Source organism: Pleurodeles waltl, chromosome 7 (genome assembly GCF_031143425.1).
Source record: "Pleurodeles waltl isolate 20211129_DDA chromosome 7, aPleWal1.hap1.20221129, whole genome shotgun sequence".
Classification (NCBI taxonomy): Eukaryota; Metazoa; Chordata; class Amphibia; order Caudata; family Salamandridae; genus Pleurodeles; species Pleurodeles waltl.
This window is the reverse complement of record NC_090446.1, coordinates 263,194,665-263,209,973: the sequence shown is the minus strand read 5'-3', so window position 1 is coordinate 263,209,973 and position 15,309 is coordinate 263,194,665. Positions and strand designations below refer to the sequence as shown.

Sequence of the window (15,309 nt, the reverse complement as noted above, 5' to 3'; positions counted from 1 at the left end):
CAGAACTTAACTGCAATGTTTAAATAAGCCTAGACATAGTCAAGCATTGCCAACTTAATAGAACACTTGTGAAAAAGACAGCGTGGCGGCCTATGATTTTTTTATTTTTCCCCCACAGGGAGGGCGCAACAGAAAAATGTTTGATGACCACTGGTGTAGAGGGAAGTGATCCTACGAAAGGACAAGACAATGATCAAGGGCCATGAGAACTGTCAAGAGAGTCATCCTGTGCAAGGACTTTAGGCAGAGTCTCTACTATAGACTGCAGTATGCATAGGAGCATATGTTAGAATTGTCAGCAGCCCACATCAAGAGAGTGGACAAACCAAGAGCAGATTGAATGATTTGAGTGTTACCCTAATCTGAGTTTTGTCTTTCTTGGGGAGTGATTCTCCGGGTACGCAGGAGATTCAGCATCCTGGTGATGGGGCTCTCTGCTGCCAAGGCCAACACACTTCACCATGTGCACTATTCAGGATTTCTGTAGGAGGGTGCCATGAGATTAATTCCCTTATTGGCCCATGGACCGCATATCTGCTTTTGACTTTTCATCCCTTTCTGTTCATCTCAATGCTTATTCCTCGACTCTTGAGGTGTCTTCAGAGGGCCGCCTGGCACTAAATTCCCAATCCTCCACCAGACTTTAATCAGCCCAGTGGTAAATTCTTCCTTAGTGCCTATATACTCTTCAGATTCCTACTCTATTACAGTTGACTCTCCTGAGAATGTGTTTGCAGGTGTGGAAGTTAACAATTAAGCTTACAAAATCTGGGATTCCTTGAAGTTATGGCTATGAATGCATGTTGACTTAGAAAGCTGGCCTAGTTTGTAGTGGGTACCTAAGGTACTTACACCAGGTCCAGTATCCCTTATTAATTAAACGTAGGCAGTGTTCTAGCAGCTTAGGCTGCCTAGAGGTAGCCGTAGCAGAGCAGCTTAGGCTGAACTAGGAGACATGCAAAGCTCCTGCAATACCAATATAGTTACGCAGTACTTATACACAATAAAAGACAATACTCAGTGTTACCAAAAATAAAGGTACTTTATTTTAGTGACACAAGGCCAAACAATATCTTAGAGGTAATACTCCTTTGGGAAGTAAGTATTATATACAATATATACACTAGTAACCAAAATCAGGTAAGTAAACAGTCAATGAATAGTGCAAACAGTAGAAAATACAATAAATTGCATTGGGCCTAGGGGCAACACACACCATATACTAAAATAGTGGAATGCAAATGTTGAATTCCCCCCTAGGCAAGTGTAGTGTGTAGAGGGGTGCTGGGAGTGTAGGAAAACACTAAAGGTAAGTAAAGTACCCCAACCTTGAGCTGCTCAATCCCCAGGAGTGGAGAAACCTGTCTGGGGTGGGAGCAGCTGGGGCTGCAGTGGAAACCTCAGAAAGCTGGTTTGGCAGTACTGGGGGTCCATGGTGGAGCCCCCAGGGTGCCTTGGATTGGCTGCCCAATACCAGATGTGGATTGTGGGGGTCAATTCCATGATCTTAGATACCTCACATGGCCCCCATTGTGAAGCTACATATATGTATTGACATATATGAAGTGCATGCTTATAATGGTGTCCCCGCACACACGAAGTCCGGGGAATTGGCCCTGGACAACGTGGGGGCAACTTTGCTAGTGCACCTAGCCTTCAGTATATAAAGGTTAGACATATAGGTGACTTATAAGTTACTTAAGTGCAGTGAAAATGGCTGTGAAATAATGTGTGCACTATTTCACTCAGGCTGCAGTGGCAGTCCTGAAGAAAGATTTGTTTGAGCTCCTTGTGGGTGGCAAAAGAAATGCTGCAGCCCATAAGGATCTCCTGGGACCCCAATGCCCTGGGTACCTAGGTACCATAATCAAGGGACTTACAAGGGGGGGGAGGGGTACAGTGTGCCAATCAGAATTGGAATTATGGAGTCACTAATGTAGAGACAATTTGGTCAGTAGAGAGAGCATAAGCACTGGAGTTCTGGTTAGCAGAACTTCAGTTATACAGTCAAGCATTCTGACAACACATATAGGCCACAAACTATGAGCACAGGGGTCCTAGCTAGCAGGATCCCAGTGAGACAGGCAAAACACAATGACAAACAGGCAGAAATTGGGGGTAAGATGCCAAGAAAGATGGTACTTTCCTACACAACCCACCCCCCAAACAAGGGGCAATAAGGCTAACTTTGCCCAGATGAGTCTTCATTGTCTAAGTGGAAATATCTGGAGAGTCCATCTGCACTGGAGTGGTTACTCCCAGGTCTATGTTGCACTATAAAGTCCATCCCCTGTAGTTAAATGGACCGCCTCAACAATTTAGGGTTTCTCCTTTCATATGTTTTAACCATAAGAGAGGTTTGTGGTCTGTCTGAACAATGAAATGAGTTCCAAATAAGTATGGTCTCAACTTCTTCAGGGCCCAGACCACAGCCAAGGTCTCCCTCTCTATGGCTGACCAACACTTCTCTCTAAGGGTCAACCTCCTACTGATAAAAGCAACACGTTGATCCTGGCCCTCCGAGTTCAGTTGTGATAGCACTGCTTCAACCCCCAGTTCAGATGCATCTGTCTGGACTATGAATTTTTAGAGTAATTTGGGCTTTTTAGCACAATACCTTTTTAGGCATCTTTTTAGATGTGAGGTCATTAAGAGGGGCACAAATGGAGCCATAGTTCTTAACAAACCTCCTGTAATACCCAGTGAGGACAAGAAAGGTTCTGACCTGGGTCTGAGTAGAAGGGGGAGCCCAGTCTAAAATAGTCTGAATCTTCCCCTGTAGTGGTTCAATCTGTTCTCCACCTACCAGGTGGCCCAGATAAACCACTTTCCCCTGCCCTATCTGGCATTTTGAAGCCTGGATAGGGAGTCCTGCTTTTTGCATGGCCTCCAAACCTTTCCACAGGTGGTCATCCCACGTGGAGCGAAATACCGCAATTTCATCTAAGTATGCTGCACTGAAGGCTTCCAGACCTTGGAGGACTGTTCACCAGCCTTTGGAAAGTGGCAGGTGCATTTTTCAAACCAAAGGGCATAACTGTAAACTGATAATGCCCTCCAATGGTTGAAAATGCAGTTTTTGGCTTAGCATTCTCTGATAACTTGATCTGCCAATCCCATGCAATCAAATCAAAGGTGCTTAGATACTTGCCAGAGGCCACTGTATCTATGAGCTCATCCGCCCGGGTTATAGGGTGAGCATCTGTTTTAGTTACAGTATTGTGCCCTCTATAGTACACACAAAACCGCATTTCTCTTTCCTTCTTTGCTATGAGGTTTGGGGACAAGCACCACTAGGTTGGCCCAGGGGCTATCTGAGTGCTCAATAACACCTAGGTCCAACTTATTCTGCACCTCAGACTTAATACAGTTTCTGACATGGTCAGGCTGCCTATAAATCTTACTTTTGACAGGTAAACTGTCTCCAGTATCAATGGTATGTTCACACCAAGTAGTGGTACCAGTTGTGAGTAAAAAGAGGTTAGAAAATTGGCCTAGAAAGTTCTTACAGCCCTCCCTCTGCTCTGCTGTGACGCATTCTGCAATTACAACTCCTTCTGCTAAGCCACCTGCTTCAGTGAAGAAGAAGAGGTCAGGGAGAGGGTTATTCTCTTGCTCCTGCCCCTCATCTGCGGCCATGAGTAGGGATAAATCTGCCCTATCATAGTAGGGATTAAGGTGATTGACATGAAGTACCCTAAGGGGACTTCTGGCAGTGCCAAGGTCTACCAAATAGATGACCTCACCCTTTTTCTCCACAATAGATGTGGTCTACTCCATTTGTCCTGGAGTGCCCTTGGTGCCACAGGCTCCAAAGCCCACACCTTCTGTCTTGGGTGGTACTCAGTTAGGACAGCTTTCTGGTCATGCCATTGCTTTTGAAGCTCTTGGCTGACCTGGAGGTTTTTAGTGGCCTTTTTCATATGCTCAGCCATCCTTGATCTTAGGCCAAGTACATATCCCACAATGTCTTGCTTGGGGGGCTTCAATGGTTGCTCCCACCCCTCTTTCACAAGACCAAGGGGACCCCTAACAGGGTGACCACAGAGGAGTTCAAAGGGGCTGTAGCCCACTCCTTTTGGGGTACCTCCCTGTAGGCAAAAAGGAGGCATGGCAGGAGGACATCCCATCTCCTTCTGAGTTTTTCAGAGTCCCATGATCATGACTTGAGTTTTGTTAAATCTCTCAACCCGTCCATTTGTTTGTGGATGATAGGGTGTGGTAAATTTGTAGGCTATGCCACACTACTCCCACATAGCTTTTAAGTATGGAGGCATGAAGTTATTAGACCTGTCTGATACTACCTCTTTAGGAAAGCCCATTCTGGAAAATGTTCCCAGGAGGGCCTTTGCCATTGCAGGTGCTGTAGTGGTCCTTAAGTGGGTGGTTTCTGGATATCTTGTGGCATGGTCCACTACCACCAAGATGAACCTATTACCAGAAGCAGTTGGAGGGTCAAGGGGGCCAACAATGTCAACCCCTACCGTTTCAAAGGGCACCCCAACCACTGGCAGTTGGATTAAGGGGCCTTTGGGGTGCCACCAGTATTGCGACTGGCTTGGCAAGTCACACAAGAGCGACAAAACTCTTTTGTGTCTTCTGACATGAGGCCAGTGAAAGTGAGGGACAAGTCTCTCCCAGGTTTTGCTTTGTCCTATATGTCCAGCCAAGGGAATATCATGTGCAATTTCCTATACTGCAAGCGAATGACCGGTCTCCTGATAGCACCAGGTTTGGGGTCCCTTGCTTCAGTATAAAGGAGATTATTCTCCCAGTAAACTCTGTGTGAGTCACTGATATCCCAATTTTGCTGTTTGACAGCTTGCTGTCTTAGATCCTCCAGTGTGGGACAGGTCTGCTGTGCCACACTCAGTTCCTCCCTAGAAGACCCCCATGCACCCAAGAGCTCAGCTGTGTCAGCTTGAAGCTCCTCTGGTGTAGGTTCTGCCCAAAGAGTTGACTCCTCCTCAACAAAATGGGAATCTTCTGGAGAGGGAGGGATAGCGGACAAGGGTTTGCCCTTTCTACCCCTAGTTTTTGGGAGCATGGGCTTCCAACTCCACTTCAGCCCAAGCTGAAGTTTCCAAATCATTGCCAAAGAGACACTCTACAGGTACATCAGTGGATACCACAACTTTCTTTGGCCCAGTAAACTCTCCCCCCTCCCCTCTCTGCACCCCCAGTTGAGATTCACAACAGCCATGGGGTGGCTAACTGTGTTGTTATGGGCGTCAGTAACACAGCAATGATGACCAAGTAGGTGTTGCTCAGGGGCAACCGGTATCTCCATCACCATAGTGACAGTCGCACCTGTGTCCCTTTAGGCATCACCCTGAACACCATTTATTAGGGGTAGTTGCTTGTACTTATCCACATTAAGGGGACAAGCAACTAAGGTGGCAAGGTCAATGCCACCATCTGAGACTAAAACACCCTCAGTAGTTTCCCTAACTAGACCAACCCCCACTACATTACCTAAAGTGAGCCCAGCAACACCCTTTGTTTGGCTATTTGTAGAGTTTTTCTCACCACCACTACTATTACTAGGGGCACTAGTGGAAGCAGTGGGGGTTGTGGTGGTGGGAAGCTTGGTGTTTCTCTTGGGACAAGTTGGGTCACTTACCCATTGGCCTTTGTTCTTACATAAAGAACACCAAGGCTTTTTTTGATGATTAGAAGAAGATTTAGACCCACCACCCCCAGAGGATTTTTGTGGGCCTGATGGAGACTCTGATGACTTTTTGTCTTTGTCCCCACCCGTATCATGAGACTTACCATCCTTCTTGCTGTCCTTGTCACCCCCTGTATGAGTTTTTCCGCTCATCCTTGTTCTGACCCATTTGTCTGCCTTCTTTCCCACTTCTTGGGGAGAAGTCAGATCTGAGTCCACAAGATATTGGTGCAACAAATCAGACACACAATTGTTAAGAATATGCTCTCTACAAATCAGATTGTATAAGCTTTCATAGTCCGACACCTTGCTGCCAAGCAAACAAACTTCTAAGGCCTTAACTGAACAGTCTACAAAATCTATCCAATCCTGTGAAGACTCTTTTCTTGTCTCTTTGAACTTGATTCTATATTGTTCAGTAGTTAAGCCAAATCCATCCAAGAGTGCAGTTTTCAGAACATTGTAGTTGTCTGAGTCATCTTCTCTAACAGTAAGGAGTCTTTCTCTCCCCTTGCCAGAGAAAGACAACCATAGGATAGCAGCCCACTGTACCTGAGGGACCCTACGAATGTTACAGGCCCTCTCAAGTGCAGCAAACCACTTGTAAATATCATCCCACTCCTTGTAAGGGGGGGGACAATCTTGTGCAGGTTTCTAGAATCAAATGTGTTTGCTCTAACACTGGAACTTCTGAAACTACTGCTGCTGCTGCCACCATGGGGAACTAACCCGAACCCGCCTTTCCCTTTCCACAGCTAGAGATTCCCTATCTAAGGCCAACTGTTGCTGCTGTAGCCTCGGTCTGGCCTCCTTCAACCTCAGCTTTCTGAGTTCACTATATAGGGATTGATCTTCAGGTTTGGATGTGTGGGACACTTCTGATACAGAAGTGACATGGAAATGAGCAGAGGTTGACCTTTTCCTAACTTGAGTTACTCTAGTGACCTGGCCTCAAGGTGTGAAGGGTACCTACCTGTGTATGACGCCTTCCCACTACCAGCTACACTAGGAGTTGTAAGGGAAAGATCTGTGGAAGGACCCTCCCCTGGGTCTTCAGGATCCTCTCCTGAATCTACCGGGGGGGGAATCTCCCTCTACCTCCCCTTCTGATTGTACCTGACCATCAGGATGCTCCTGGTCATCTTACAAGAGGAGATTCAAGGGAAATTCCTTGTTAGGGTTCTTTCCAACCCCTAAGCTTCTTTCCAAGCAGAGACCCCTCAGACTTTTGATATTCAGACTTTCATAATTGGTCTTAAAAACCCTGGGGGTAGCCTCTACAACAGACATAGTGAAAGAAAAAGTTAAGAAGAAGAGTAAAAAGTTAGCAAACTATTTAACTTAACTTTTTAGAGGAAAGGAAAAGCTTTTCTGAACTTTGTAAAACTTTTAGAAAGTTTAAAATAACTTTTTGATAGTGAAAAAATTACTGCTAGGTATAACTGTATATAGCTCTAAGTATTGGAGTGGAGTACACTTTTCTTGTGAAATGCACCAGTAACAAAGTGGTAAAGCAACTGTACGTACTTATCCCACTGCTGCACCACCAATGTAGGAGGCTGGCCTGGTTTGAAGTGGGTACCTAAGGTAGCCTTATCCCAGGTCCAGTTATCCCTTATTAGTGAAATGTAGGCAGTGTTATAGCAGCTTAGGCTGCCTAGAGTTAGCTGTAACAGAGCAGCTTAGGCTGAACTAGAAGACATGCAAAGCTTGTGCAATACCACTATAGTTACACAGTACATACTTATAATGGTGTCCCCGCACACACGAAGTCCGGGGAATTGGCCCTGGACAACGTGGGGGCAACTTTGCTAGTGCAAGGGCGCCCTCATACACAGTAATTTTGCACCTAGCCTTCAGTAAATGAAGATTAGACATATAGGTGACTTATAAGTTACTTGGTGCAGTGCAAAATGGCTGTGAAATAGTGTGTGCACTATTTCACTCAGGCTGCAGTGGCAGTCATGAAGAAAGGTTTGTATGAGCTCCTTATGGGTGGCAACAGCCCATAAGGATCTCCTGGTACCCCAATGCCCTGGGTACCTAGGTACCATATACTAGGGACTTATAGGGGGGGTCCAGTGTGCCAAACAGAATTGGAATATGGAGTCACTAATGTATAGTGACAAATTTGGTACGTAGAGAGAGCATAAGCACTGGAGTTCTGGTCAGCAGAACTTCAGTGACACAGTCAAGCATACTGACAACACATATAGGCCACAAACTATGAGCACTGGGGTCCTGGCTAGCAGGAGAGGCAAAACACACTGACAAACAGGCAGAAATTGGGGGTAACATGCCAAGCAAGATGGTACTTTCCTACACTACTGTTCAAGTTTCTAGGAAGCAGTGTACTTGTAAGGCCTATAATAAACTTTGAGCTTCTTTCCAGAAATGGTATAATTAAAGGATTAGTCTTTTGGGAATCTGACTCGGTTTTAATGCTTCCGGAATGGTTTGTGTGTTTTTTTTTGTCCCAGGCCACTTTGAAGAATGTGAGCAGTCATTAGGGCCTTTAAAAAGTCACAGATTGGTTTGCACTCTCTCACTTGTTTGTCTTCCTAGGGGTTTCTGCTCTCTCAGAGTCAAAGGAGTACTTCTCCCTTGGACCGTCCCTCTATTTCTTTCTGGGCTTCAGAGGGCTCTTTTGGAATCAATCCCTTGATACATTTTTCCTTAAATATATAGCCACGAAGATCTTTTTCATGCTTAATATTACTTCAGCCAGAAGGTTAGAAGATTTGGGATTTTCAAACTGTCAGGCTCACGACATTGTTGCTTTTCCCAATAGGATATCTCTTCATTTGACACCCCAACAGTTTTTCCAAACGTCACAGGGATGGTTCAATTATTCCTCTGGTGTTCTATATTAATCAGACCTCAGAAAGCGATAGCCTTTCACACTGGACGTTTGCAGAGCTGGGTCAATTTCACAGGGTTTCTTCTTTTTTTACAAGTGTGGTAATCTATTTGTGAACTTTGGTCCTGGAAGTAAGGGCATGGCTCCTCCTTCTTCCACCCTAAGACACTGGATATGTTGAACCAGTTCATGTGCTTACATGCACTGACGTTCCATCAGAGGCAAAGCCACACCGTGAGCAGAAGGTCAGACAATCTCTCTCAAGACCATCTATTTGGCAGCTACTTGGTCAGTGACTCACTACGACCATGTCTCGTTGCAGATAAGATGTTCATTTACACAATTTTCCATTTTTTGACACAGACATTGAGAGTTCAATACATTTCGCATAGCTGTCACAGTCTTAGTTATTTGCACTTCTGTGTTGGTCTTTTGTGAAAGGTGCGCCTTAGCTTGAGTATGTCCTCCGAAAGAAGGTTAGAGATGAGGAAGAGAAGTAAGGAAGTAATATCCAGCTTGCTTGCCAGTAATTCCATTAGTTAGATTTTCTCTCTTCCTTGTTCGGTCTTTCTCTCTCCTGCCCTTCGTCTTGGATGCAGTTTCGCCATTAGGCTTAGGCAGTTGTACCAGGATGTGGGTTGATCCATACGTGGCGTAGCACAAACAGGTGTAGGTGTCTTTTTTTGCTCTGTACATGGGTACTAGTTTAATGGTACCTGTATGGAGTCAACCTACTCTAAATGAAGGCCCGAGACACGGATGAGAACTTCAAAGTAATGAAATTTCCAGTAATTAATATGAACATTTAGCAGTCTGGTTCAAGTCTGCACAATACATTCTTTGATAAGGTTGTGGCGCATGAGTTCTGACTTTCTGGATTAGAAAGAACAGTAACACGACTAATTAAAGTTGCTTGTCAAATCATAATACACCAGGCTAAATCTTTGCTCTCCAGTGTCAAAGAACACTCATTTACTTTTTAAAGTCCCTTTTACTTGTAAACATTGTTCTGCAATATCTTCTTCAATATGAAAAAAATCACTTTTAATACTAACACACTGGAGCAAATAGAATGCAACCATTGCAAATGCATGCACTAAATATTAAATATAAATACCTATAGATATTTTTAACACTTCTCTTTAGGGACTCTAAAACGCTATGCCGCTAGTCTCATTATCAAGTGTCCGTGGTTGAGTGATGTGAAGATATAACAAAATGTACACCAAAAGTAAAACAAATAATTTTCCGTAGGTAGAATAAGCAACATGTTATATTTCTGAACACAAAAAAACATGTCTCTTCTCATGCTACCAAGTCAAGATATCGTGGTTTAGCAGTTAAATGCACACATTTTCAGGTGCAATAGCACTCTTCCACCCACAAAAGCCCCGAATTAAAAATGTTTTTCAGTGAGTGCAAAATACACATTCTGACAATGCCTTGATTTTCTTCTCTTCAAAGTGCTAAATGTGTAACAACGAAAAGAAAATCAGTATTATCATGGTTCTCACTCATGCCCCCAAACTGTGTTAGGACATTTTCCAAATTAAAAAATGTTGTCATATAAAATCAAAACAGGTCTGTGTACGGCTTACATCATTTCTGGTCGAAGCCCAGCATATGTTAGGAATTATGGACCAATAACTAAATCTCATTCTACGAAAAGCATGTGATCTATTTACTATTTGTCACACATGTATACCACTTTATTTAACTTTACAAGGTAAACAGAACATCAAGCCAATTATTCATAGGGACCTCCGGACAGTTAATTCTACAATTTATGTACAGGATCCTAATCGAATAGGAAACAGACATTTGAAAAGTGTTTTACTCAGTATTAAAAACATTATTGCACTTTAATCCTTAATGATTTGTTAATCTATGCAAAACACTGCCATATCAAATGCAACAAAATCAGAGTCACACTTTAACAAACTATCACAGAAGCCAGAAGATTCGAAATTAAATGCATGTAAGAAAAAAATACGCAGCATTGAAAAAGTGTCTCAAAACCAGTCAGGGAGGAGTAGGGGTTAGCGACATTAGATTTACATCGTTTGAACACACAATTGACACTCGCACTGCGGCGACTGAGAAACACGGAAAGAAATGTCAGTCAAGTATGCTGCTTTACAATCATCCTGTAGATTGAGCAAGGGTCTCTATAATTGCTGGAAGCACCTCTATCTTCTGTTTCACCGTATTCTTGTATCTTTTAACTGATGTTGGTTATGTGTGGGTTTTTTTAAGCATGACATTTGCATGGTTTTTGTTATTTCTTGAGACACAGGCATAAGAGATTTAGTTATTTTAATATCAGTAGTATAACACTGAACGTGTGTGAATACTTGTCATGTCTGAGAGTCTCTCCTTTCCTAGAACATTACTAGAATTCAAGGCCTTCCTTTATTTTAAAATACAAAATATTAACGGGAAAAATATACATAAAAAGGTAAGCCACTTTGGTTTTTAATCTGTTTATATTTCATTTGTTCATCTATATAAATAAACACGAGAGATGTTTTAGACTAATCAGGAATGGCATCTGCTGGATAAAGTAAAGCGGAATGTGCACCAGCAGACTGAACAATGGAATAGGCTTGCTTAGGAACTTCTGAATGGGTAGACGAAGAAAACAATGGCGTGGTTTGCTCCGATGTCGACACAGTAATGTGTTCAGCTCCCTCGGTAACAACTGTAACCTCAGTTGCTCCCTTCTGAATGAAAGCACTGAGACCTTCAAAATCTGAGCTGGTGATGTATGCCTGGTTGGCTGATGGCACATGGCTGCTGATTGTAGTGCTTGGAATTAAATCCTGATGGATGTTGCTGACTTCACTTTGATCGTGTCTTGTAAGGAGAACAGCCTGCTGACCAAGTGAGCTGATTTCATTGTTGGTCACTACAGAATCAGACGGTGCCATCAAACTGATTTGGCGCAAAACCTGCAGCTGTGCATTGTGCGCCAGGTCTTCATGATTCGGGTTACTCAAAGCATGAGGACCGTCATTCACTGACATCGTTTGTACAACAGTATTAGTCTGTGGAACCTGATGCCCCACGATTATCATGACTCTGCTCTCACTGTAGGAAGCAGCGTGATGAGGTGGGTGCGCAACCTGAAGGTGCTTGACAGCAACAGGAACACTGCTTTGTCCATTATCCATTTGAAGTTGTAGTACTGCTAGTTCGTATGTTTTAGGGTCATTATATTCTGTGTGCTGTTTTTTATGGCTACGTAGCGAATCCTCTCTAACAAATGATGCATCACAGATATCACACCTGAAGGCTTTCTTGGCGTCAAGTTTAGCCACTTGCCGTGAGCCACCCTGCTTTGGAATCACACCATCTTTTTTTTCCATAGATGACTTCTTGGATCTCACTTTGTCTCCGTGGATCTTCTTCATGTGTGTAGTCAGGTTGCTTTGCTGCTTAGTATCAAAACTGCAAAACTCACATCTGAAAGGACGATCCTTGGAGTGTATTCGCTCATGGACCCTAAGTGCAGCTTTGTTTGAACAAGAATAATTGCAGTCCAAGCATTTCACAGGCTGTTCAGGCTGGTGTGTTCGTCCATGCTGTCGGAGGCTTGTTTTGTTTCCACAGTGGAAATCACACACTGGGCACTTGAATATGTTTGAGGAGTTGTGCATGATCCTTACATGAGATTTCAAATTTCCCTTCATGGCACATATAAAATCGCAGAATTCACATTTGAAGGGTTTCTCTCCTGAGTGAACACGCATGTGTCTCTTCAAATCAGAGTTTATTTTGAATTTAGAGGTGCACAATTTACACTGAAAGGGTGCATCACCTGTGAAAACAGTATCAATATATATATTAGAGACGCATTAAGTCAAAAATCCAGTTAACATAAGATGCATAAAATAGAGTGTTAATAATGCTCAATTTACTTTTTATAATAACACTTGTAAGTTAAACCGGTTTAATGCTTATATACAATTATGTGAGAGACTAGCTGAACGCTTTCTTCTAATGCTAATTATTACGGGTTACAGAAACAACTGTTGTATTACGCAACAGGCAAACACTGTGATGCAGTTTCCAGAACCACAATAATTTGTCTAAATATAAACTTATAGTAACAGACAATTTTGCTAAGTCTGGCCTAAGGTGAGAAATAGAACTTTAAATGATGCACTGAAATAGAACTGTCAATGCTGTAATTACTAACCAGTAATAACAAGACAAGCCATACATGCATATAACTCAAGTTAACCCTATAACCTTTCAACCGAGCTCACGCCACCAACACCTGTGGACCACTCACCATCTCCTCTATAAAAGTCAAACATGCATGCATGCACTGCTCCTCAAATGGTACAAAAGGATTAGAAGAGAGAGAGGGAGAGGGAGAGGGAGAGGGAGAGACAGGGGGGGGGGGGGGGGAGAGAGAGTCTGTGTGTGTCTTGCTCCAGCCTCTGGTTTGCTGCCTACCAAAGGAGACCCAGAGAGTAGCCAACAGTAGGCAAAAATAGATTTTGTGAGTTATGCTTTATTTTCTCCAACATTTCACCCACTTTGGGTCCAAGTAGGTGTTCAATATTAAATAGCATGTTGCAGTGTTGTTGTTGGGCAACTATTTTGAACCAAAAGACACAAAGCCATGAATGGCAGGATGCAGGTGAATATGGATGTTGTGGTCGAGGTTCAGGAGGAGGTGGTTAAGTTCCTGGGTGTAGGAGGCTGAGGCTGGGGCTGAGGGTTTGTTGCCTTGCCCTTGCCTCTCTTCGACACCAAGTGTCGTGGTGAATTAAAGTCAATCTACTCCTTGATCATCAGCCTCTGTTTCTTGGGAAATTGAGGCAGTGCGGTTGATGGTTTTCCTGGGAGCACCTGGGCAGAGAGACGTTGCGGGTTTCTGGATGGAGGAAGAGCCCCTTTTTCTTCTGCCGACTTCTTAAGGCAGTTTCTTCAAGATGGAAGCCTTGAATTCCTTTGATCTAGACTAAACAGGCTCTCAGTGGTGGCTTAACGCGTCATTTCGTAGGCGCTCTTGACATCTATTTCGGTTCATAAGGGGGATGTTGGAGCCCTTCGGATGCGAGGGAATCGATGACTATCAGGGTGCAACACCCTTTTGTGGGAGCTTTCTCAGCTCTGAAGCCTTTTCTTCCTCCCAAAGAAAGCCACAGTGGACTGGAGACTGAGACTTTCTTCCTAGCTGGCTTGGTGCTGGATGCCCCAATTAACTGAACAAAAACTGTGTCAGTTGGTGGAATTAGAACGATGTTCCCATCAGGAGAGCCACTGAACAGCAGTTGACCACGTAGCGATTGCTTTCAGAGTAGTCCGTCACAAACAATTGGAGCAGTTAGGCCCAAAAGGCTGCAGGTATCATGTCAACCTCTGAACCTTTCTTCAACACTTCCAAACCCAATGACAGAAAAAAAACAAAAAAAAAAAACACAATCTAAGGCAGGAGTCGGTGCCTATGCGCATTGTGAACTAAGGGAGGAGTTACATCACATTCTGTGACCCGAATCTATGACGAAGTTGTAATGATTGAGCCCAAAAAAAGATAGCAGGATTATGCAGAACATGCGCATCTGCAGCCATGCTGGATACACACATTAACTTCCATGCAAATTCAGATCCTAGATTTCTAATGTATTCTATAAATTAGATCAACAATATCCTTATAAATGCCATCCTTGCCAGGCACAAAGTCTTAAACGTTCATAAACCCCAGGTGAAATGTTTTGCAAACCAGTCTAAAGCACCCTTCACTCATTCTTGCCTTTGGACAGAGTATTAAACTTCACCATGAGGCCTCTATAGCCAAAGCAACTGGAATAATGAGAACATGCCGCTGTGAAATTTTAGACATCAATTATGGAATTGATGCGTTTGCCACACAATCCTTCATCTGCTGCATAATATGCAAATTTCAACAAAAATATGCTGTTTCAAGCTCAAAAAAGTCACTAAAATATAGTGACGTGCACCTGCGCACTGGAAAGCAATTCTCAATGGTTGACTAGTCATCTTCCAGTTCCTTACTGCCGTCTTTAGGTGTTAAATTGAAGTGGTACGGTAAAATCCTTTCCCTGACAGTATATCCAAGTGTTTAAAAAATACAAAAAAAAACGACTATAACTTTCCAAGACACACCCTACCTCAGAACCTTCCCTACCTCAGGCAGAAGTCCCATCAAACATGTGCTCTATAAATGTTTCTGTCCCTTTGATTGAAGCCTATCAATAGCTCAATAGCTTATCCCAGAATTACTTATTGGAAATGCTCGTCAAATATGCATCTCCTTTAACCTTCCCCCAGTAGACTATAACCTTCTGACGTGGTCTTACAGTTCCCATCATTTAAAAAGTTTGGAATCCTCACTTCTCAGGCTGCCCAAGAAACACACCTTCTGTAACAACGAGAAATTAAGATTAATCTCATTGTCCCTTAATAATGCATGCATCTCCCCTATCTTCTCAATGATTCCTTTTGTAAATATAACATAAGTAAAGGTATTGGGTCGTTACACATTTTTTCATATCCACAATGCTTTTAACATATGACACCTAAACTGCTTATGACCTGCCGCTGTTTTATAAAGAAAATAAATCAGGATAAATGCACACCCCAAAACATTGTTCCAAAGCAACGGTACTCAAAGTACGGCCCGCGGGCCGCCAGCGGCCCCACGGACCTAGCTTGGCGGCCCGCGAGACGCACACCAAACGCCACATCATAATGGCAGCAGTATGTAAACATAGAAGAGGGCCGCGGGAGAATGCTCCCGCGG

General features: G+C 43.5%; 1 protein-coding gene across 1 annotated transcript in view; it reads right to left on the bottom strand.

Annotated features, from left to right (window-relative positions):
- Positions 1–10,218: 10,218 nt before the first annotated feature.
- Positions 10,219–15,309, bottom strand: part of ZFP64 (ZFP64 zinc finger protein) — a 61,780-nt gene continuing 56,689 nt past the window's right edge. The window contains exon 6 of the mRNA XM_069243629.1: positions 10,219–12,351. Coding sequence (XP_069099730.1) covers positions 11,066–12,351 — 1,286 coding nt within the window. The 3' untranslated portion in view covers positions 10,219–11,065. The remainder of the gene's footprint in view (positions 12,352–15,309) is intronic.